The 25,037-nt window shown below is 39.5% G+C and overlaps 1 protein-coding gene across 1 annotated transcript; it reads left to right on the top strand.

The window, feature by feature from the left end:
* The first annotated feature begins 1,259 nt into the window (after positions 1-1,259).
* On the top strand, positions 1,260-24,219 carry pgk1 (phosphoglycerate kinase 1). The gene is made up of 11 exons (XM_087807595.1): positions 1,260-1,437; positions 2,802-2,852; positions 2,907-3,062; positions 3,744-3,888; positions 7,417-7,520; positions 7,601-7,720; positions 11,543-11,657; positions 12,528-12,707; positions 12,774-12,951; positions 23,576-23,674; positions 23,741-24,219. The coding sequence occupies exons 1-11, from the start codon at positions 1,373-1,375 to the stop codon at positions 23,779-23,781; spliced, it is 1,254 nt and encodes a 417-aa protein (XP_087663721.1). The 5' UTR covers positions 1,260-1,372; the 3' UTR covers positions 23,782-24,219.
* Positions 24,220-25,037: the final 818 nt, after the last annotated feature.

Below are 25,037 nucleotides of genomic sequence, written 5' to 3'. Positions count from 1 at the left end.
AGACACCGTCAAAAGCGTCTCCAGACAAAAAGGACTGGACTGCTGCTGAGTGGTCCAAATTATGTTTTCAGATGAAAGTCCATTTTGTATCTCCTTTGGAAATCAAGGTCCCAGAGTCTGGAGGAAGACAGGAGAGGCACAGAATCCACGTTGCCTGAAGTCCAGTGTAAAATGTCCTCAGTCAGTAATGGTCTGGGGTGCCATGGCATCTGCTGGTGTTGGTCCACTGTGTTTCCTGAGGTCCAGGGTCCATGCAGCAGTCTACCAGGAAGTTTAAGAACACTTTATGCTGCCTGCCGCGGACCAACTTTATGGAGGTGAAGATTTCATTTTCCAACATGACTTGGCACCTGCACACAGTGCCAGATCTACCAGAACCTGGTTTAAGGACCATGGTGTCCCTGTTCTTGATTGGCCTGCAAACTCACCTGACCTGAACCCCATAGAAAACCTGTGGGGTATTGTGAAGCGGAAGATGCGAGATGCCAGACCCAACAATGCTGAAGAGCTGAAGGCCACTATTAAAGCAACCTGGGCTCTCATAACACCTGAGGACAACCTTCTGGTCGACTCCATGCCACGCCGTATTGCTGCAGCAATTCAGGCAAAAGGAGCTGCAACTAAGTATTGATTACATGCTGAAACTTTCCATGTTCATACTTTTCAGTTGGTCCACATTTCTAAAAAAACATTTTTTGTACTAGTCGTAACTAATATTCTAATTTTCTGAGATACTGAATTTGGGATTTTCAGTAATTGTCAGTGATAATCATCCAAATTAAAAGAAATAAACATTTCAAATATATCACTCTGTGTGTAATGAATTGATATAATATGCAAGTTTCACGTTCTGAATATAATTACTGAAATAAATCAACTTTTTAATGATATTCTAATAATTTGACCAGCACCTGTATATTTATAAAGTAATAAGTGTAAAACATGGTCATATATATATATATTTATAAAGTAATAAGTGTAAAACATGGTCATGATGAGAAGTTACTGCGTCTTGAAGAACATTCACTACATGACACCAGAGTTTATCTTCAACTATAGAATATTGAAAGCTGTAGTTTTGTCAGGTTTTCACAAAGTTTATCATTTTCTTGCGCAAAGACGAGAATAAATCAAGATAATATGTTTCAACACTTCACGCGTCATAGAACAGAAAACTTTCTCGACCAATCACATCTCGCGTCCGCCTTCCTCGTCAGCCAATCACCGCGGGGGAGGGCGGGGCTGCCGCGGCGCCGCTAAGGTCACTCGCAGCTAACAGACGTCAGACGAGCAGCTCGGGATCCAGGAGCAGAACATTGATCCAGGAACATCCTCAGAACATCCTCAGAAGATCCTCCAGAAACACCTCGCCATGTCTCTGTCCAACAAACTCACCCTTGACAAGGTGGCGGTCAACGGGAAGCGGGTTGTCATGCGGTGAGTTAGCATGTTTAAGCTAGTCCTGGATTAGCTTCAGCATCTACTTGAATTCTTATTTAATTCAAAAAAGTCGCACATTCTTTGAAAAATACTCGCGTTCGTCGCTCCAGGAGGACAGGAAGTGACGTAGAGACACAGGTTACGTGCAGAAGAGAAGATGCTGCATGGACGCAACTTTGACATTTATTATCTATTATCTATTCTATTAACTATTATCTTATCTATTAACTATTAATGTAATTCATATGTTATAATCCATGTAGCTACACTCCCTGCAGCTCATTAAACTAGTCATCGACTCCTTGAACTTGACACTCTGGTAAATGTCAGGCAGAGACTCCTCACAGGGCAAAGGTCAAGGTTCACCGTCAGCTGACCCCGCTGATAAAAGGTCACATTCTCACGTTGGATGTGTGTCGGATCAAGATGGTGTTCTGGGTTCAGACGTGAATCTATTGTCGTATGACATGTAACTAGTGACGTGTGGAAGCTTCTCTGGTTCTTGTCACTGTTTGTTGTTGTGTTGTTGTGTTGTTGTGTTGTTGTTGTTGTTGTTGTCGTTGTCATCACAGTCGCACCGAGAACGTGTTAAAAGTTGTGTTTCTTCAGGTTCTTCAAGTTCATCTGAACCACGAGCGACTTCATCACAGCCTTGAAACTGTTCCTTAAACTAGTGTCAGTCGATGAATGTGTAGTAATAATGACAATAATACATTTTATTTAAAGGCGTCATCATCGATACTCGAAGTACAGATTTAAAACTTCCTTAAAAACATTAAAAAAAACACTTAATCATGTTAAATAAAACGTAAAAGGAAAGAGAATAAAAGAGCAGAGAAGGTGGAGAGACTTGAACTAGTTGTCAATTTAAACTACAATCTTTTTAGTTTGCTTAAATATTCAATATATTGTTATACATGTTTGTTCATAATAGTTTCCAGTAACAAGTAAATAATAACAAAGATATCTGTCATGTCTACGGCTCAGTTTCATGTTTAAACTTCTTTATTAATACAAGTATGTTTCCAACAATATTGTTGCGTAAGAGGCTGATTTGCTGATGAATGTGAACAAAGACCTGCTGCCTCAGTGTTGTGTAGGTGTGTATGTGTGTACGTGTGTGTGCGTGTGCGAGCTTCATTGTGAGTCTCTGAACACCAGGTCCTCTCAGAGGAGGGAGGACTTACACAACAGGCTGGACTATCAGAGACACTTCTGTGTTTGAATGAAGTGAGAAAAACTTCAGGATCTCTTTGTCGGTTAATGTTTCCTACGTCATGATTCAAACTTTGGTGCCACTCAAACTCCCATAAGGCACTGCAACACTGTGAACTTATGTTGATCTTCTCCTTCATCTCCAGGGTGGACTTCAACGTCCCGATGAAGGACAAGAACATCACCAACAACCAGAGGTGAGGTCGTGTCGGAGCGTCTCCAGCGGAGGTTGACACTGTTGATGTTCTCAGGATCAAAGCCGCCGTTCCCAGCATCCAACACTGCCTGGACAACGGCGCCAAGTCTGTGGTGCTCATGAGTCACCTGGGTCGACCCGACGGGAACTTCGTGCCCCAGAAGTATTCTCTGGAGCCTGTTGCTGCTGAGCTCAAGTCTCTGCTGGGCAAGTGAGTGGTGTGTGTGTGTGTGTGTGTGTGTGTGTGTGTGTGTGTGTGTGTGTGTGTGTGTGTGTGTGTGTGTGTGTGTGTGTGTGTGTGTGTGTGTGTGTGTGTGTGTGTGTGTGTGTGTGTGTGTGTGTGTGTGTGTGTGTGTGTGTGTGTGTGTGTGTGTGTGTGTGTGTGTGTGTCGGTGTCATCGTAATGTTGCATTAACGTAACATTTCAAATCAGGAAACTTTGATTTAAAAAAAACATATTGAATAAAAACATTAAAAAAAAAGATGTATTTTTAATGTAATTACCTCGTATTGTAAAAACATTTATGTTGTAATTCTAATAATTAAAAAATCAGTTTTTAAATTTGATATATTTTTTTTTTATCTTACCGACCATTGATCAAACTTAAAATGCTATGAATTGAAATATACGGAATCTAGAAAATTATTTTTAATTTTTGGAATTACAATATATATTAGAATAATGATTAGAATAATATTAGAATATCAAACTGTGTGGGGGAATTTTTATTTTAGAAAATATTCAAATTTTATCATTGAATTATTACCATAAAATTCTGCCTTTTAATCTAGAGATTTCAAATGTAATTATTCAAAATAATAATTCAATGCTAAAAACATTTCAATATGATGTTTATTCGTGACAGATGTACATAAAACCTCTTCTCTGCAGGGACGTGACTTTCCTGAAGGACTGTGTTGGTCCAGATGTTGAAGCTGCTTGTAGCGACCCGACTCCTGGATCCGTCATCCTGCTGGAGAACCTTCGCTTCCACGTGGCTGAAGAAGGGAAAGGCAAAGACGCAGCTGGAAATAAGGTGAGTCGTCCTGATACCACTTTACTTCTACGACACTCTCTACGTCACTCTCTACGACACTCTCTACGTCACTCTCTACGACACTCTCTACGTCACTCTCTACGACACTCTCTACGACACTCTCTACGACACTCTCTACGACACTCTACGACACTCTCTACGTCACTCTCTACGTCACTCTCTACGTCACTCTCTACGACACTCTCTACGTCACTCTCTACGACACTCTCTACGACACTCTCTACGACACTCTCTACGACACTCTCTACGACACTCTCTACGTCACTCTCTACGACACTCTCTACGTCACTCTCTACGTCACTCTCTACGACACTCTCTACGACACTCTCTACGACACTCTCTACGACACTCTCTACGTCACTCTCTACGACACTCTCTACGACACTCTCTACGACACTCTCTACGACACTCTCTACGTCACTCTCTACGTCACTCTCTACGTCACTCTCTACGACACTCTCTACGACACTCTCTACGACACTCTCTACGACACTCTCTACGACACTCTCTACGACACTCTCTACGACACTCTCTACGTCACTCTCTACGTCACTCTCTACGACACTCTCTACGTCACTCTCTACGACACTCTCTACGACACGCTCTACGACACTCTCTACGTCACTCTCTACGTCACTCTCTACGTCACTCTCTACGTCACTCTCTACGTCACTCTCTACGTCACTCTCTACGACACGCTCTACGTCACTCCCTACGACACTCCCTACGACACTCCCTACGACACTCCCTACGACACTCCCTACGACACGCTCTACGACACGCTCTACGACACGCTCTACGACACGCTCTACGTCACTCCCTACGACACTCCCTACGACACTCCCTACGACACTCCCTACGACACTCCCTACGACACGCTCTACGACACGCTCTACGACACGCTCTACGACACGCTCTACGTCACTCTCTACGTCACTCTCTACGTCACTCCCTACGTCACTCCCTACGACACTCCCTACGACACTCCCTACGACACTCCCTACGACACGCTCTACGACACGCTCTACGACACTCTACGACACTCTCTACGTCACTCTCTAGGACACGCTCTACGTCACTCTCTACGACACTCTCTACGACACTCTCTACGACACTCTCTACGACACTCTACTTCACGCTCTACGACACTCTCTACGACGCGCTCTACGACACTCTCTACGACACGCTCTACGACACTCTCTACGACACGCTCTACGACACTCTCTACGACACTCTCTACGACACGCTCTACGACACTCTCTACGACACGCTCTACGACACGCTCTACGACACGCTCTACGACACTCTCTACGACACTCTACTTCACGCTCTACGACACTCTCTACGACACTCTCTACGACACTCTCTACGACACTCTCTACGACACTCTCTACGACACGCTCTACGATACTCGCCTCTCACTGCAGCATCATTCCGAAACAGCCGAGTCATCGTCCTGTGATGTCATCAGTAGAAAATGCTGTGTCACCCTCTCAGTGCTCAATAGTATCTGTTCACACTATTATAGCAACGTTTTATATTGAATTTAAAAGACTTAATATTAGAAAATATTGATTCAAATCTATGTGTAAGAGAAAATATTTGATTGAAAAATGATAATTTATTCAAAAAAATTTAATTTCAACGACAAGGTTTGAACATTTGAAATGTTAAATTACTTCAATACAAACTTTCGTGTCGCAGTAAAACACGGAGCATGAGTTGAGAAGCTCAACTCTCTGACCGTCTGACATTTGTGCTGAAGGTCACTGCTGAAGGTCACTGCTGAAGGTCACTGCTTAAGGTCACTGCTGAAGGTCACGCTTCTTTTCCTGGCTCGTCGCAGTCCAGCTGGAATGTGATCTGAGAGTCGATTCTCTGCCCAGCAAACACTTGGACACGAAGAAACCTCTCAGCAGTACGACCTTCTTCTTCTTCTTGCTCTGGATCAAGACTTCACGCATTATTGTCGTCTTAAAACAAACTTTATCCGTTTCTGCGTCTCAAGAGACGGTTAAAGGTTAGAAGTCACTGACGGAGTGAAAACAGAGCAGCAGGAACTTAACAATGATGAACGTATCTGGGATCCATTGATCATGTCTGGACTCATCCTTTAAGCATGCATCCTATTGTATACAAAATATACACATTATTCTCATCATTATCATGAATCTGAAGAGTTGTGAACATAGGTTTGTGTCGTTCGTGGCGTCGGTCCAGAATCAAAGAGTGAAACAAGTTTGAGCATCAAGATGTTGATCCGGTTCCAAAGAGTGAAACAAGTTTGAGCATCAAGATGTCGATCCGGTTCCAAAGAGTGAAACAAGTTTGAGCATCAAGATGTCGATCCGGTTCCAAAGAGTGAAACAAGTTTGAGCATCAAGATGTCGATCCGGTTCCAAAGAGTGAAACAAGTTTGAGCATCAAGATGTTGATCCGGTTCCAAAGAGTGAAACAAGTTTGAGCATCAAGATGTTGATCCGGTTCCAAAGAGTGAAACAAGTTTGAGCATCAAGATGTCGATCCGGTTCCAAAGAGTGAAACAAGTTTGAGCATCAAGATGTCGATCCGGTTCCAAAGAGTGAAACAAGTTTGAGCATCAAGATGTTGATCCGGTTCCAAAGAGTGAAACAAGTTTGAGCATCAAGATGTTGATCCGGTTCCAAAGAGTGAAACAAGTTTGAGCATCAAGAGGTTGATCCGGTTCCAAAGAGTGAAACAAGTTTGAGCATCAAGATGTTGATCCGGTTCCAAAGAGTGAAACAAGTTTGAGCATCAAGATGTTGATCCGGTTCCAAAGAGTGAAACAAGTTTGAGCAACAAGATGTTGATCTGGTTCCAAAGAGTGAAACAAGTTTGAGCATCAAGATGTTGATCCGGTTCCAAAGAGTGAAACAAGTTTGAGCATCAAGATGTTGATCTGGTTCCAAAGAGTGAAACAAGTTTGAGCATCAAGATGTTGATCCGGTTCCAAAGAGTGAAACAAGTTTCAGCATCAAGATGTTGATCCGGTTCCAAAGAGTGAAACAAGTTTCAGCATCAAGATGTTGATCCGGTTCCAAAGAGTGAAACAAGTTTGAGCATCAAGATGTTGATCCGGTTCCAAAGAGTGAAACAAGTTTGAGCATCAAGATGTTGATCCGGTTCCAAAGAGTGAAACAAGTTTGAGCATCAGGATGTTGATCCGGTTCCAAAGAGTGAAACAAGTTTGAGCATCAAGATGTTGATCCGGTTCCAAAGAGTGAAACAAGTTTGAGCATCAAGATGTTGATCCGGTTCCAAAGAGTGAAACAAGTTTGAGCATCAAGATGTTGATCCGGTTCCAAAGAGTGAAACAAGTTTGAGCATCAAGATGTTGATCCGGTTCCAAAGAGTGAAACAAGTTTGAGCATCAAGATGTTGATCCGGTTCCAAAGAGTGAAACAAGTTTGAGCATCAAGATGTTGATCCGCTTCCGTTGGTGACGTTTGTTACGTTGAAGTGACGTTGATTCGTGTGTTTTTCCAGACGAAGGCGACTCAGGAGCAGATCGACTCCTTCAGGAAGTCTCTGTCAAAACTGGGCGACGTTTACGTCAACGACGCCTTCGGCACCGCTCACCGAGCACACAGGTGAGTCGGCGGGTCAGGAAGTCAGGAACCAGCTTCCTCTTCTTCATCTTCATCTTCTTCATCTTCATCTTCCTCCTCAGCTCCATGGTGGGCGTCAATCTTCCTCAGAAAGCTGCTGGTTTCCTGATGAAGAAGGAGCTGGACTACTTTGCCATGGCTCTGGAGAAACCTCAGAGACCCTTCCTGGCCATCCTGGGCGGGTGAGAACTAGACCTGAAGAGATGCAGACAAATACAAAAATATTGAAATACTATCTTGAAGAAAAATATCAAAATACTATCTTGAAGAAAAATATCAAATTACTATCTTGAAGAAAAATATCAAAATACTATCTTGAAGAAAAATATCGAAATACTATCTTGAAGAAAAATATCGAATTACTATCTTGAAGAAAAATATCAAAATACTATCTTGAAGAAAAATATCGAAATACTATCTTGAAGAAAAATATCAAATTACTATCTTGAAGAAAAATATCGAAATACTATCTTGAAGAAAAATACAAAAATATACCATCTTGAAGAAAAATATCAAAATACTATCTTGAAGAAAAATATCGAAATACTATCTTGAAGAAAAATATCAAATTACTATCTTGAAGAAAAATATCGAAATACTATCTTGAAGAAAAATATCGAAATACTATCTTGAAGAAAAATATCGAAATACTATCTTGAAGAAAAATATCAAATTACTATCTTGAAGAAAAATATCAAATTACTATCTTGAAGAAAAATATCAAATTACTATCTTAAAGAAAAATATCAAATAACTATCTTGAAGAAAAATATCAAATTACTATCTTGAAGAAAAATATCAAATTACTATCTTGAAGAAAAATATCAAATTACTATCTTGAAGAAAAATATCAAATTACTATCTTGAAGAAAAATATCAAATTACTATCTTGAAGAAAAATATCAAAATACTATCTTGAAGAAAAATATCAAAATACTATCTTGAAGAAAAATATCAAAATACTATCTTGAAGAAAAATATCAAATTACTATCTTGAAGAAAAATATCAAAATATTATCTTGAAGAAAAATATCGAAATACTATCTTGAAGAAATATTTCAAAATACTATCTTGAAGAAAAATATCAAAATACTATCTTGAAGAAAAATATCAAAATACTATCTTGAAGAAAAATATCAAATTACTATCTTGAAGAAAAATATCGAAATACTATCTTGAAGAAAAATATCAAAATACTATCTTGAAGAAAAATATCAAAATACTATCTTGAAGAAAAATATCGAAATACTATCTTGAAGAAAAATATCAAATTACTATCTTGAAGAAAAATATCGAAATACTATCTTGAAGAAAAATATCGAAATACTATCTTGAAGAAAAATATCGAAATACTATCTTGAAGAAAAATATCGAAATACTATCTTGAAGAAAAATATCAAATTACTATCTTGAAGAAAAATATCGAAATACTATCTTGAAGAAAAATATCAAAATACTATCTTAAAGAAAAATATCAAATAACTATCTTGAAGAAAAATATCAAATTACTATCTTGAAGAAAAATATCAAAATACTATCTTGAAGAAAAATATCAAAATACTATCTTGAAGAAAAATATCAAAATACTATCTTGAAGAAAAATATCAAAATACTATCTTGAAGAAAAATATCAAAATACTATCTTGAAGAAATATTTCAAAATACTATCTTGAAGAAAAATATCAAAATACTATCTTGAAGAAAAATATCAAATTACTATCTTGAAGAAAAATATCAAAATATTATCTTGAAGAAAAATATCGAAATACTATCTTGAAGAAATATTTCAAAATACTATCTTGAAGAAAAATATCAAAATACTATCTTGAAGAAAAATATCAAATTACTATCTTGAAGAAAAATATCGAAATACTATCTTGAAGAAAAATATCAAATTACTATCTTGAAGAAAAATATCAAAATACTATCTTGAAGAAAAATATCAAAATACTATCTTGAAGAAAAATATCAAATTACTATCTTGAAGAAAAATATCAAAATATTATCTTGAAGAAAAATATCGAAATACTATCTTGAAGAAAAATATCAAAATATTATCTTGAAGAAAAATATCAAAATATTATCTTGAAGAAAAATATCAAATTACTATCTTGAAGAAAAATATCAAAATACTATCTTGAAGAAAAATATCAAATTACTATCTTGAAGAAAAATATCAAAATACTATCTTGAAGAAAAATATCAAAATACTATCTTGAAGAAAAATATCAAATTACTATCTTGAAGAAAAATATCAAAATACTATCTTGAAGAAAAATATCAAATTACTATCTTGAAGAAAAATATCAAAATACTATCTTGAAGAAAAATATCAAAATATTATCTTGAAGAAAAATATCAAAATACTATCTTGAAGAAAAATATCAAAATATTATCTTGAAGAAAAATATCAAAATATTATCTTGAAGAAAAATATCAAATTACTATCTTGAAGAAAAATATCAAAATACTATCTTGAAGAAAAATATCAAATTACTATCTTGAAGAAAAATATCGAAATACTATCTTGAAGAAAAATATCAAAATACTATCTTGAAGAAAAATATCAAAATACTATATTGAACAAAAATATCGAAATACTATCTTGAAGAAAATACTTGTCAACTTCTAGACACTGAAGATAAAGTTGATCATTCAGTTTCTCTCTGGTCACGACTCGTCAGGTCTGACTCTCCTCCTGAAATAGATCCTAAAGCTGCTCGTGTCAAGATCTGTTGGAGCTTCAGACGTCTGCTCGTGACCTTGACTCTTATCATTTACAATCATGTCCCCGAGTTCACAGGATTATTGATCGAGTTCACAGGATTATTGATCGAGTTCACAGGTTTATTGATCAAGTTCACAGGTTTATTGATCGAGTTCACAGGTTTATTAATCAAGTTCACAGGCTTATTAATCAAGTTCACAGGATTATTGATCGAGTTCACAGGTTTATTAATCAAGTTCACAGGATTATTGATCAAGTTCACAGGCTTATTAATCAAGTTCACAGGATTATTGATCGAGTTCACAGGCTTATTGATCGAGTTCACAGGTTTATTAATGGAGTTCACAGGCTTATTAATGGAGTTCACAGGTTTATTAATCGAGTTCACAGGATTATTAATGGAGTTCACAGGTTTATTAATGGAGTTCACAGGCTTATTGATCGAGTTCACAGGCTTATTGATCGAGTTCACAGGATTATTAATGGAGTTCACAGGTTTATTAATGGAGTTCACAGGCTTATTGATCGAGTTCACAGGATTATTGATCGAGTTCACAGGATTATTAATGGAGTTCACAGGTTTATTAATGGAGTTCACAGGTTTATTAATGGAGTTCACAGGCTTATTGATCGAGTTCACAGGTTTATTAATGGAGTTCACAGGATTATTAATGGAGTTCACAGGATTATTAATGGAGTTCACAGGATTATTAATGGAGTTCACAGGTTTATTAATGGAGTTCACAGGATTATTAATGGAGTTCACAGGATTATTAATGGAGTTCACAGGATTATTAATGGAGTTCACAGGTTTATTAATGGAGTTCACAGGATTATTAATGGAGTTCACAGGTTTATTAATGGAGTTCACAGGATTATTAATGGAGTTCACAGGATTATTAATGGAGTTCACAGGATTATTAATGGAGTTCACAGGTTTATTAATGGAGTTCACAGGTTTATTAATGGAGTTCACAGGTTTATTAATGGAGTTCACAGGATTATTAATGGAGTTCACAGGATTATTAATGGAGTTCACAGGATTATTAATGGAGTTCACAGGTTTATTAATGGAGTTCACAGGTTTATTAATGGAGTTCACAGGATTATTAATGGAGTGTCAAGTGACCAAACAAGCGTTCCTCGTGTCAGGAAGTGAAATATCTTCAGATAAACTCCTGACTCTCGACAGAAACTGTAGCAAATGAACAGAGAAGAATGTCTGCACATCTTCTTCTCTGCACTCGACTGATGGTCCTGGTCCTTCCTGTCGCAGAGCCAAGGTCAAGGACAAGATCCAGCTGATCAACAACATGCTGGACCAGGTCAACGAGATGATCATCGGCGGAGGAATGGCCTTCACTTTCCTCAAGGTGCTCGACAACATGGAGGTGAGTTCATGGTGCTCCTGGTGATGATGTCACAGAGGTCGTCGTAAGGTCAACGCGCTTCGACACGATTCGGTGTTTGATTCTCACAGGAATTTATGATCCAAACAAAGACCGTGTTTGTCTTTCTTATCGTTCGCTTTTCTACAAACTGTTTCTTCATACTCGCCTTCGATAGCACGTTTACTAAAGTACGTCAGTGACGTCAGAGAAATACTTGCATTTAACTTGTGAAACTTTGTTTGATTCATTGAAATATTTCATTTTTCTTGTTTTTTATTGAATTCTTTTTTTAATTAATGAATGAAAAAAAAACGCTTGAAAATTTTTCGGTTTGATATTCCAATAATTAAAAAATAAACGTTTTAAATTCAACATTTTTTAATTCATAGTCTTTAAAATGTAATCTATAAATGTTGTTATAATAGAGTCTCCAGACTAAACCAACAGAGCTCAGAGCTACTGATCAAACTCTCAGCCAATCATGCGACACTCAGTCGATCACATGACCTCTTAGAAGCGCATGATCCAGTAGCTCTGTGCTCTGTTAGTTTAGTCTGATTTCTCTACTGTACCAACATTTATATTGAATTTCAAAGACCACCATTAAAATAATGATGTTTTTAGAGAAAAAATGTAATTATTGGAATTTAATTAAATGTGGAACTCTAACTCTGAATTAAATTATTTATAAAAAATACCCCATTATATAGAAATTATTGAATAAAAAAGTTTTAAAAATTAATGAAATGCTTAAAAATGTCAATAAAAAAAAATTAACATTTGAAAAGTGAAAATCCTTCAGTTTGATGAAGACTCTCATGGACTGGACTGTTCCAAGAGTGTGATCCAGACCTTCGTGGTTCCTCTTAGATCGGCAACTCTCTGTACGACGACGAGGGCGCCGGCATCGTCAAGGAGCTCATGGCTAAAGCGGCGAAGAACAACGTGAAGATCACGCTGCCCGTGGACTTCATCACGGCCGACAAGTTCGACGAGAAAGCTGCCACGGGCACAGCGACGGTGGCCGCCGGGATCCCTGCAGGATGGATGGTAAGCCAGATGTTCTCGGTGAGCTCCGCTCCTGATGACACTCTGACCTCTGACCTCTGACCCCAGGGTCTGGACTGTGGACCCGAGAGCTCCAAGGCCTACTCTGAGGCCGTGGCTCGATCCAAGCAGATCGTCTGGAACGGACCCGTGGGCGTCTTCGAGTGGGACAACTTCGCTAAAGGCACCAAGAACCTGATGGACAAGGTGGTGGAAGTGACCAAAGGAGGCTGTGTCACCATCATCGGTGAGTCCACCAGAGAAGATCCTGGACTTGAACATGTTTTTATTTTGTCATCGTCGGGGTTTATGTTTCCATGAAGTAAAGTCACTTTTTAGTTACTTTTTACATGTAAATATAAATGTGTTGAAATTAAACTCCCGGCCTCTAGATGGCAGCAGTCGTTACGTCTTCCACAGCTAGAGAAAGAAAGATGACTGAGGACGAGAGGATACAGTGAGTCCAGCAGCTTTTAAAGCTGATGTTTGGACATATTTTGGTTTGAAAACAAATGAAAGTAGTTACGACTTCATCAAGAGTCATGTGGTCTGTAAATACTACAACACCAGAGTCAAGTACTGGACAATACTACACATATATACTTGTTACTACACTATCACAACACCAGAGTCAAGTACTGGACAATACTACACATATATACTTGTTACTATACTATCACAACACCAGAGTCAAGTACTGGACAATACTACACATATATACTTGTTACTACATTATCACAACACCAGAATCAAGTACTGGACAATATTACACATATATACTTGTTACTACACTATTACAACACCAGAGTCAAGTACTGGACAATACTACACATATATACTTGTTACTACACTATCACAACACCAGAGTCAAGTACTGGACAATACTACACATATATACTTGTTACTACACTATCACAACACCTGAGTCAAGTACTGAACAATATCACACATATATACTTGTTACTACACTATCACAACACCTGAGTCAAGTACTGAACAATATTACACATATATACTTGTTACTACACTATCACAACACCAGAGTCAAGTACTGGACAATACTACACATATATACTTGTTACTACACTATCACAACACCAGAGTCAAGTACTGGACAATACTACACATGTATACTTGTTACTACACTATCACAACACCAGAGTCAAGTACTGGACAATACTACACATATATACTTGTTACTACACTATCACAACACCAGAGTCAAGTACTGGACAATACTACACATGTATTCAATTCAATTCAATTCAATTTTATTTAAAGTGTCTTATCATAACAAAGTTATCTCAAGACACTATACAGTTGAAATAAGACTACAGTTGATTAAGGAAAAATAGATCCAGCAATTCAACAAAGAGCAAGAAACAAAACACTGTACAGTGAGCAATGGCGAGGAAAAACTTCCTTTTAGAAGCAGAAACCTCGAGCGGAACCAGACTCATTGTTGACGGCCTGCCGCTTTGACCGGCTGGGAGGAAGGATGGGGGGGTAGACAGATGGATAAGGAGAGGAGTGAGGGAGGATATAGTGAGAGAAAAGAGGAGAGTGTAGGAGGGTCCATGGGGGTGCTGGAGAGAACTCGGGATCTGATGATGTGGTGAAGATCCTGGATCAGCAGCAGCTCTGGAGGTGGAGCCCTGGGGCTCCGGGAGAGAAATAAAAAGGTGTTTAAACTGCACAGGTGATGAATGTAATGCAGGAAAGAAGGATATACAGAGCTCGTGTCTAAAACTCCTCCAGCATTCTCAACCTATAGCAGCTAAAGATAAACAGTTTAGTTAGTTATAGCAGCTAGAGATAAACAGTCAAGTTAATTATAGGCTTTATCGAAAAGTAAGGTTTTAAGATTGTTTTTAAACTTGGAGAGGGTGTCTGCCCTCCGGACTGAAGCCGGTAGTTGGTTCCACAGCAGAGGGGCTTGAAAACTGAAGGCCCTGGCTCCAAATCTACATTTAGAGATTTGTGGTATAACTAATAGATCAGAGTTTAAGGGTCGTAAGGTCCTTGAGGGTTGGTAAGTTTGGATTTAATCTTTAATGTATGTTGGTGCTAGACCATGTAAGGCTTTATAGGTTAGGAGAAGGATTTTAAATTGTATCTAAATTCTACAGGAAGCCAATGTAGTGAAGACAGTACAGGTGTGTTCGCGCCTCTTAGTCTTAGTCAGGACACGAGCTGCAGGTGAATGAGCTGAAGATTCTGAGAGATTTTTTAGAACATCCTGACAGAAGAGAGTTACAATAGTCCAGCCTGGAGGTAACAAAAGATGAGCTTCTCAGCAGCATCTAAAGGAAGGAAGTGCCTGATTTTGAAATGTTACGAAGGTGGAAGTAAGCAGTCCGTGAGATTTGTTTTATGTGTGAGTTTTAAGTCCTCGTCAAAGCATACACCCAGATTCTTTACAGTGGTGCTAGTAGCAGGAGCAAGTCCATTTTGTAAAGATCATTAGTTAATGATTGTCTGAGATGTTGCGGACCAACTAGTGAAACCTCAGTCTTTTCCGAGTTCAGTAGGAGGAAGTTTTTGGTCATCCATGACTTGATATCTGTGATACAGGACTGTAATTGTGTAGCTGATTTCTTTCATCTGGCTTCATGGACAAGTACAGTTGGGTGTCATCAGCATAACAGTGAACGTTTATAGAGTGTCTTCTAATCAAGTCCCCTAGTGGGAGCATATAGATTGTGAATAGTATTGGACCAAGAACAGAACCTTGTGGGACACCATAGCTGACCTTAGTGTGTGTCGATGAGAGGTGGTTGACATGTACATAGTGCGTTCTATCCGAACGGTAAGATTTAAACCAGTTAAGAGCAGTTCCACGAATGCCTAAATGGTTTTCTAGCCTCTGTAGAAGGATTTGGTGTCGACAGTGTCAAATGCACTGAGATCTAGAAGAACAAGAACTGAAACATGGCCCTGATCAGAGGCCATCAGTAGGTCGTTACTTACTTTTACCAGGGCGGTCTCTGTGCTGTGGTGTTCCCTAAAACCAGACTGAAACACCTCAAATTGATCATTGTCCTGGAGATAATCACAGAGCTGACTTGTTACCACTTTCTCCAGAAGTTTTGAAATTAATACTAGATTAGAGATAGGCCTGTAGTTAGTGAGGACCTCTGGATCGAGAGTGGGTTTTTTAAGCAGAGGTTTAATTACTACAACTTTAAAAATCTGAGGCACATGATGTTATTGACAGGTTAATAATGTCAAGTATGAAAGTGCTAAGTAAGGGGAACAGTTCTTTAAGTAGCCATGTGGGAATAGGATCGTGAAGACATGTTGTGGACTTTGAGGAGGAAACAACCTGGGACAGCAGTCGAGGACTCACTGGTAGAAAGGAGTCAAAGTATGTATCAGTCATAGTGTCTGTGTCCGGTGAGGCTGCACTGGTTGTATTAGACGAATCTAGGAGGTCTTGAATCTTTCCTCTGATAGTTACAATTTTTTCATTAAAAAAGTTCATGAAGTCACTGCTACTAAGATGAGAAGGGATGGACTGATGGACTGATGGACTGATGGTCTGATGGACTGATGGACTGATGGACTGATGGACTGATGGACTGATGGACTGATGGACTGATGGTCTGATGGACTGATGGACTGATGGACTGATGGACTGATGGACTGATGGACTGATGGACTGATGGACTGATGGACTGATGGACTGCTCAATGGACTGATGGCTCCGTGTCAGCCTGGCTTCAGTACTGAATAAGAACTTGGGGTTATTCTTATTTGCTTCTATAAGTGATGAGTAATATGAGGCTCTGGCTGAAGAGATGCCTTGTATATTTTTAACTTGTCCTGCCAGTCCTGGTAGAATTCATTATGTTTTGATGCCATTTCTTCTCTAGTCGTCTAGAAACCTGTTTTAATTGACGTGTTACTGAGTAAACCAGGGAGCAAGACTACTTCTGTTAACAGTCTTTTTAGTTAGTGGTGCGATGAAGTCAAGCGTATTGTGCAACGAGTCTGTAAAACTGCCCACAAAGTTATCAATGTCGGGGTGACTATGGGTAGAGTTTCTTGACTCACTGAGGCGTTTTACTGACACTGAGGGAATTATTTCATAAACTTGGTAACAACACTTTCAGACAGACATCTTTTGAGATCCTGCTCTGTAGACTCGGGTCATTTAAAATGAAGTCAAAGGTTATTAATTGATGGTCAGAAAGAAGTGAATTCTGAGGAGAGACAATAACATTTTTAATTTCAAGTCCGTATGTTAGGACAAGATCTAATGTGAGCTTAAAACAGTGAGTCGGTTCATGAACATACTGAGAGAAACCAAATGACTCCAGGATAGAGTTAAACCTGTTAGCTAAGCTATCATGGACCATATTATTATTATTATTATTATTATATCAACATGGATGTTAAAGTCACCAACAATAATCACTTTATCTGATTTAAGCACCAGCTGGTCAAGAACTCAGACAAGAATTCAGAATAAGGTCCAGGGGGACGATAGACTCCAACAAAGAGAAGTGACCTGATCTCAAGGTAGTATTAGATACACTAAGTATAATACTTTCAAAAGAGTTGAAATCACATTGTGGTCTATTAAAGGTTGAAGACATGAGTTGATGCTGCGACTCCACCTCCTCGACCAGAGCGTCGAGGGGCGTTAAAGTTAGTGTGGGTGGGTGGTGTTGATTCATTTAAAGATACGTAATTATCTATAGACAGCAGGGTTTCGGTTAAGAATAATAAGTCAATGGTTTTATCTGATATAAGTTCATTAATTAGTGCAGCTTTTGAGGACAGGGATGGATATTCAACAATCCACACTTAATTCTCCTCTACAATGTTAGTATTTATTTGATTTAGATTTATTTGAATTAGATTTTCTTTAACAGCTTTTTTACTGACATTTTTTCTTGGTTTTATTAAGCGGGTCAGATTGACCCTCTCTATGTGGTTAGAGGCGGGTGGCTGTTGTGGGAGAAGAAGAGTGTGAAGATGCAGTTCTTCTGATCTGTGCTCTGAGTCACGTTACACTAAGACTCTCAACACTGCTAGACAAGAGAGATGCTCATTATGGGATGGATCAGTCTCTCCTAAGCAGACCAGGTTTTCCCCAGAAAGTTTTCCAGTTGTTAACAAAGCCAACCCCGTTTGCGGGGCAGCACTCTGACAACCAGCGATGAAATGATGAATAGAAGTAAACATATCATCATATGTTGGGTCCAGTGTTGGTGCTAGACCATGTAAGGCTTTATAGGTTAGGAGAAGGATTTTAAATTGTATCTAAATTCTACAGGAAGCCAATGTAGGGAAGACAGTACAGGTGTGTTCGCGCCTCTTAGTCTTAGTCAGGACACGAGCTGCAGATGAATGAGCTGAAGATTCTGAGAGACGTTTTAGAACATCCTGACAGAAGAGAGTTACAATAGTCCAGCCTGGAGGTAACAAAAGCATGGATGAGCTTCTCAGCAGCATCTAAAGGAAGGAAATGCCTAATTTTTGAAATGTTACGAAGGTGGAAGTAAGCAGTCCGTGAGATTTGTTTTATGTGTGAGTTAAAAGTCCTCGTCAAAGCATACACCCAGATTCTTTACAGTGGTGCTAGTAGCAGGAGCAAGTCCATGATGTAAAGATCATTAGTTAATAATTGTCTGAGATGTTGCGGACCAACTAGTAAAACCTCAGTCTTTTCCGAGTTCAGTAGGAGGAAGTTTTTGGTCATCCATGACTTGATATCTGTGATACAGGACTGTAGTTGTGTAGCTGATTTCTTTCATCTGGCTTCATGGACAGGTAAAGTTGGGTTTCATCAGCATAACAGTGAAAATGTATAGAGTGTCTTCTAATCAAGTCCCCTAGTGGGAGCATATAGATTGTGAATAGTATTGGACCAAGAACAGAACCTTGTGGGACACCATAGCTGACCTTAGTGTGTGTCGATGAGAGGTGGTTGACATGTACATAGTGCGTTCTATCCGAACGGTAAGATTTAAACCAGTTAAGAGCAGTTCCACGAATGCCTAAATGGTTTTCTAGCCTCTGTAGAAGGATTTGGTGTCGACAGTGTCAAATGCACTGAGATCTATAAGAACAAGAACTGAAACATGGCCCTGATCAGAGGCCATCAGTAGGTCGTTACTTACTTTTACCAGGGCGGTCTCTGTGCTGTGGTGTTCCCTAAAACCAGACTGAAACACCTCAAATTGATCATTGTCCTGGAGATAATCACAGAGCTGACTCGTTACCACTTTCTACAGAAGTTTTGAAATGAATACTAGATTAGAGATAGAACTATAGTTAGTGAGGATTCTGGATCGAGAGTGGGTTTTTTAAGCAGAGGTTTAATTACTGCAACTTTAAAAATCTGAGGCACATGATGTTATTGACAGGTTAATAATGTCAAGTATGAAAGTGCTAAGTAAGGGGAACAGTTCTTTAAGTAGTCATGTGGGAATAGGATCGAGAAGACATGTTGTGGACTTTGAGGAGGAAACAACCTGGGACAGCTGTCGAGGACTCACTGGTAGAAAGGAGTCAAAGTATGTATCAGTCATAGTGTCTGTGTCCGGTGAGGCTGCACTGGTTGTATTAGACGAATCTAGGAGGTCTTGAATCTTTCCTCTGATAGTTACAATTTTTTCATTAAAAAAGTTCATGAAGTCACTGCTACTAAGATGAGGAGGGATGGACTGATGGACTGATGGACTGATGGACTGATGGACTGATGGACTGATGGACTGATGGTCTGATGGACTGATGGACTGATGGACTGGTGGACTGATGGACTGATGGTCTGATGGACTGATGGACTGATGGACTGATGGACTGATGGTCTGATGGACTGATGGACTGATGGACTGATGGACTGATGGACTGATGGACTGATGGACTGATGGACTGATGGTCTGATGGTCTGATGAACTGATGGACTGATGGTCTGATGAACTGATGGTCTGATGGACTGATGGACTGATGGACTGGTGGTCTGATGGACTGATGGTCTGATGGACTGATGGACTGATGGACTGATGGACTGATGGTCTGATGGTCTGATGGTCTGATGGTCTGATGGACTGATGGACTGATGGACTGCTCAATGGACTGATGGACTGATGGACTGATGGACTGATGGTCTGATGGACTGATGGACTGATGGACTGATGGACTGATGGACTGATGGACTGATGGTCTGATGGACTGATGGACTGATGGTCTGATGGACTGATGGACTGATGGACTGATGGACTGATGGACTGATGGTCTGATGGACTGCTCAATGGACTGCTCGATGGACTGATGGACTGATGGACTGATGGTCTGATGGACTGATGGACTGATGGACTGATGGACTGATGGACTGATGGACTGATGGACTGATGGACTGATGGACTGATGGACTGATGGACTGATGGACTGATGGACTGATGGACTGATGAACTGCTCAATGGACTGATGGCTCCGTGTCAGCCTGGCTTCAGTACTGAATAAGAACTTGGGGTTATTCTTATTTGCTTCTATAAGTGATGAGTAATATGAGGCTCTGGCTTTCCGAAGAGATGTCTTGTATATTTTTAACTTCTCCTGCCAGTCCTGGTAGAATTCATTATGTTTTGATGAACCATTTCTTCTCTAGTCGTCTAGAAACCTGTTTTAATTGACGTGTTTCCTGAGTAAACCAGGGAGCAAGACTACTTCTGTTAACAGTCTTTTTAGTTAGTGGTGCGATGAAGTCAAGCGTATTGTGCAACGAGTCTGTAAAACTGCCCACAAAGTTATCAATGTCGGGGTGACTATGGTAGAGTTTCTTGACACACTGAGGCGTTTTACTGACACTGAGGGAATTATTTCATAAACTTGGTAACGACACTTTCAGACAGACATCTTTTGAGATCCTGCTCTGTAGACTTGGCTCATTTAAAATGAAGTCAAAGGTTATTAATTGATGGTCGGAAAGAAGTGAATTCTGAGGAGAGACAATAACATTTTTAATTTCAAGTCCGTATGCTAGGACAAGATCTAATGTGAGCTTAAAGCAGTGAGTCGTTCATGAACATACTGAGAGAAACCAAATGACTCCAGGATAGAGTTAAACCTGTTAGCTAAGCTATCATGGACCATATTATTATTATTATTATTATTATTATTATTATTATATCAACATGGATGTTAAACCAACAATAATCACTTTATCTGATTTAAGCACCAGGCTGGTCAAGAACTCAGGAACTCAGACAAGAATTCAGAATAAGGTCCAGGGGGACGATAGACTCCAACAAAGAGAAGTGACCTGATCTCAAGGTAGTATTAGATACGCTAAGTATAATACTTTCAAAAGAGTTGAAATCACATTGTGGTCTATTAAAGGTTGAAGACATGAGTTGATGCTGCGACTCCACCTCCTCGACCAGAGCGTCGAGGGGCGTTAAAGTTAGTGTGGCTGGGTGGTGTTGATTCATTTAAAGATACGTAATTATCTATAGACAGCAGGGTTTCGGTTAAGAATAATAAGTCAATGGTTTTATCTGATATAAGTTCATTAATTAGTGCAGCTTTTGAGGACAGGGATGGATATTCAACAATCACTTAATTCTCCTCTACAATGTTAGTATTTATTTGATTTAGATTTATTTGAATTCGATTTTCTTTAACAGCTTTTTTACTGACATTTTTTCTTGGTTTTATTAAGCGGGTCAGATTGACCCTCTCTATGTGATTAGAGGCGGGTGGCTGTTGTGGGAGAAGAAGAGTGTGAAGATGCAGTTCTTCTGATCTGTGCTCTGAGTCACGTTACACTAAGACTCTCAACACTGCTAGACAAGAGAGATGCTCATTATGGGATGGATCAGTCTCTCCTAAGCAGACCAGGTTTTCCCCAGAAGGTTTTCCAGTTGTTAACAAAGCCAACCCCGTTTGCGGGGCAGCACTCTGACAACCAGCCATGAAATGATGGATAGAAGTAAACATATCATCATATGTTGGGTCCAGAGAACACTACGGAGTCCGACATTGTTCGTGCAAATGCACACACCGACTGGATGTTCACCTTGGTGACCTCTGACCTCCGAGCGACGTCATCGGATGTCATTGCTGCCGACATGAATAATTATCATGTTCCTCGACCGGTGACTTGTGGAGTGGAGAACATCTGTTGGAAACGCTAAGGGGTTGGTGGAGCTCCGTTGACTTTGGCGGGAACTATTCCTCCCACGAACATCACCCACCGACCCTGGTTTCCCGGCTGCTCGGGAATTGCTGGAGGACTACCTGCTAGCTATGTGGCTGCGCACTGTCTACCTGACACTGGCTAGCTAGCAGTTTAGCTTCGACAGGCACAACCGGCTCTCTAGTTCAACGAGCTTCACCTCCAGTCCAGCTATAGGCTACACTTTACACAACTAATGCTATCTTTTAAGGAGGTCGAAGCTAAACATCTGACACACCAAGCAGGAAAGAACAGAGGAGGGAGAAGGAGGAGACATAGTGAGAGGAAGGTTTGACGAATGCGCTCACCGGGAAGTTTTTCAAACTTGTCCTCGGCCCGATTCGACTTTGGAGGATGTTGGTCCAAAAATAAATGTAGATGTTCACGGATGCTACAGGAATAAGGCGAACAAAAAGTGAAACGATTGTTATACTTGTTACTACACTATCACAACACCAATGTCAAGTACTGGACAATACTACACATATATACTTGTTACTACACTATCACAACACCAATGTCAAGTACTGGACAATACTACACATATATACTTGTTACTACACTATCACAACACCAATGTCAAGTACTGGACAATACTACACATATATACTTGTTACTACACTATCACAACACCAATGTCAAGTACTGGACAATACTACACATATATACTTGTTACTACACTATCACAACACCAGAGTCAAGTACTGGACAATACTACACATTATATACTTGTTACTCCACTATCACAACACCAGAGTCAAGTACTGGACAATACTACACATATATACTTGTTACTACACTATCACAACACCAATGTCAAGTACTGGACAATACTACACATTATATACTTGTTACTACACTATCACAACACCAGAGTCAAGTACTGGACAATACTACACATATATACTTGTTACTACACTATCACAACACCAATGTCAAGTACTGGACAATACTACACATATATACTTGTTCCTACACTATCACAACACCAATGTCAAGTACGGGACAATACTACACATATATACTTGTTACTACACTATCACAACACCAGAGTCAAGTACTGGACAATACTACACATATATACTTGTTACTCCACTATCACAACACCAGAGTCAAGTACTGGACAATACTACACATATATACTTGTTACTACACTATCACAACACCAGAGTCAAGTACTGGACAATACTACATATATATACTTGTTACTACACTATCACAACACCAGAGTTAAGTACTGGACAATACTACACATATATACTTGTTACTACACTATCACAACACCAGAGTCAAGTACTGGACAATACTACACATATATACTTGTTACTACACTATCACAACACCAGAGTCAAGTACTGGACAATACTACATATATATACTTGTTACTACACTATCACAACACCAGAGTTAAGTACTGGACAATACTACACATATATACTTGTTACTACACTATCACAACACCAGAGTCAAGTACTGGACAATACTACACATATATACTTGTTACTACACTATCACTGTATATCACTGTATATCACTGTATATCACTGTATATCACTATATATCACTGTATATCACTATATATCACTGTATATCACTATATATCGTGACACGTATCGACCTCTACTGACGACACAATCTGTCAATCATTGTGTGGAGCTTCAGTTTGACCGTGTTTGTCCAGGTGGGGGCGACACTGCGACCTGCTGTGCCAAGTGGAACACTGAGGACAAGGTCAGTCACGTGAGCACAGGAGGCGGAGCCAGTCTGGAGCTGCTGGAGGGTGAGTGACAGACGACAGCTCTGATCACATGATCGTGATTGACACGAGTCTCTCTCTCTCTTTCAGGTAAAGTCCTGCCCGGGGTCGACGCCCTCAGCAGCGCCTGAACCTCCCATCAGCCCCTGGTGTGTGTGTCGGTGTGTGTCAGTGAGTGTGTGTCTAAGAACCACAACTACTGAACAACAAGATGTTTCTTCAGTGAAGCTTCACTTTAACTCACCTGCTGATCCTGACGCAGAGAAAGACCTGCTGCACTTCTGTGATGGTTGTGTGTGTACGAGTGTGTGTACGAGTGTGTGTACGAGTGTGTGTACGAGTGTGTACGAGTGTGTGTACGAGTGTGTGTACGAGTGTGTGTACGAGTGTGTGTACGAGTGTGTGTACGAGTGTGTGTACGAGTGTGTGTACGAGTGTGTGTACGAGTGTGTGTACGAGTTTGTGTGTGTGTACGATGGGTGTGTGAGTGAATGAATGTCGCTTCATCTGTTGCACTGGTTATCGTTGTGTGTTTGTAGTCGAGCTGCTCAATAAAACCATCGCTGTCAGACCTTCACGTCTTTTTGACTTCAAACTATATTTTAAAATATTACTGGTGTATAGATGGTACTTTATACTTGATGATCTGAATTCGATCATTTAAAATGTTTGATTTTAATTCAGTATAGATGTTGGTGTAAAGGAGTCACCAGACCAAACCAACCGAGCTCAGAGCCACGAATCATGTGATCGCAGACGATTATTATTGAAAGAAAATCAAATTCTACGTTTTGATACATTTTTGAAGGTCGTCGTGACTCGCAGACGATCACGTGACCAACTGGAAACATGATCCAGTAGCTCGTGCTCTGTTGGTACGGTCTGGAGTTACTATGATGCCAACATTTATTATTGAATTATATTCAATACCAAAAAAGTACGTATAATTAACATCTCATTTAAATTAAATTGTCAAAACAAATGCCACCTTTCACCTTTAACTTCATTATTCAATTAAAAATACGAAGTTCTATTTATATTTATGTATACATATATATATATAATATTAACAGTTTAAAAGAAGCAACAACATCCTCAAAGGTGTAAATAAATAAGGGAAATAAACCTGATTTAAATCCAACAATCCTACCTTTATTTATTTCAATTTTTTTTAATCTCGTCGCCATATTTATCGAAGAAGCAAAACGGATGTGACGTCACAGAGGAAGGTGTCCATGAATTTGAGTCATGATAAAAAATGGCCACGCCCCCTCCACGGTGTCTTAACAATGGCCACGCCCCCTCTACGGATGCTGCATGAGAGAAGGAACTTAAAGTCTGACGCACAATACAATACTAATGTTACGTGTACAGCGAATACTATGTA

The sequence above is a fragment of the Callionymus lyra genome, chromosome 14 (genome assembly GCF_982586985.1).
Source record: "Callionymus lyra chromosome 14, fCalLyr1.hap1.1, whole genome shotgun sequence".
Classification (NCBI taxonomy): Eukaryota; Metazoa; Chordata; class Actinopteri; order Syngnathiformes; family Callionymidae; genus Callionymus; species Callionymus lyra.
This window is presented reverse-complemented; position numbering and strand designations above follow the sequence as displayed.

Coding starts and splice junctions, on each gene's coding strand:
- pgk1 (XM_087807595.1), top strand. CDS start 1,373: ATGTCTCTGTCCAACAAACTCACCCTTGACAAGGTGGCGGTCAACGGG. Junction 11,658..12,527: donor AGGTGCTCGACAACATGGAG/GTGAGTTCATGG, acceptor GGTTCCTCTTAG/ATCGGCAACTCTCTGTACGA. Junction 23,675..23,740: donor CAGTCTGGAGCTGCTGGAGG/GTGAGTGACAGA, acceptor TCTCTCTTTCAG/GTAAAGTCCTGCCCGGGGTC.